A 313-nucleotide genomic window follows, 5' to 3' on the forward strand; every position below is an offset into this window, starting at 1 on the left:
CAAAGGATATGGTCTTCAATCTCTGATGCCATCTTCTCGCAGTTGACACCAAACTCCTTGTAGTCATCTGGAGGGCAGAGAAGCCAAGGGGTGAGTGACCCTCAGGTGTGACACCAGCTGGGTCTCCCCATGCACCTGAAAACACCATCTCACCTGCCCTGCCCCCCCAAATTGCTCCTGGCACCTCATCTCTTAAAGAAAACAACCCCACCCTATGTTTACTCATCTGGAACCTTACAAAGACCCCAGCCCTGCAGGGGAGACCCCCCCCCCCCCAGCCCCCCCCCGGGGGGGGGGGGGCACGGGGCGCGAC

The 313-nt window shown here is 59.4% G+C and overlaps 1 protein-coding gene across 1 annotated transcript in view; it reads right to left on the reverse strand.

The window, feature by feature from the left end:
• Nucleotides 1–313, reverse strand: part of LOC104398447 (transcription elongation factor A protein 3-like) — a gene marked incomplete at its 5' end in the record, with an annotated part of 4,995 nt that overhangs the window by 2,299 nt on the left and 2,383 nt on the right. The window contains 2 exons of the mRNA XM_010008558.1: nt 11–67; nt 154–191. Coding sequence (XP_010006860.1) covers nt 11–67; nt 154–191 — 95 coding nt within the window. The remainder of the gene's footprint in view (nt 1–10; nt 68–153; nt 192–313) is intronic.

The sequence above is a fragment of the Chaetura pelagica genome, unplaced genomic scaffold, assembly GCF_000747805.2.
Source record: "Chaetura pelagica isolate M959 unplaced genomic scaffold, ChaPel_1.0 scaffold592, whole genome shotgun sequence".
Taxonomy (NCBI): domain Eukaryota; kingdom Metazoa; phylum Chordata; class Aves; order Apodiformes; family Apodidae; genus Chaetura; species Chaetura pelagica.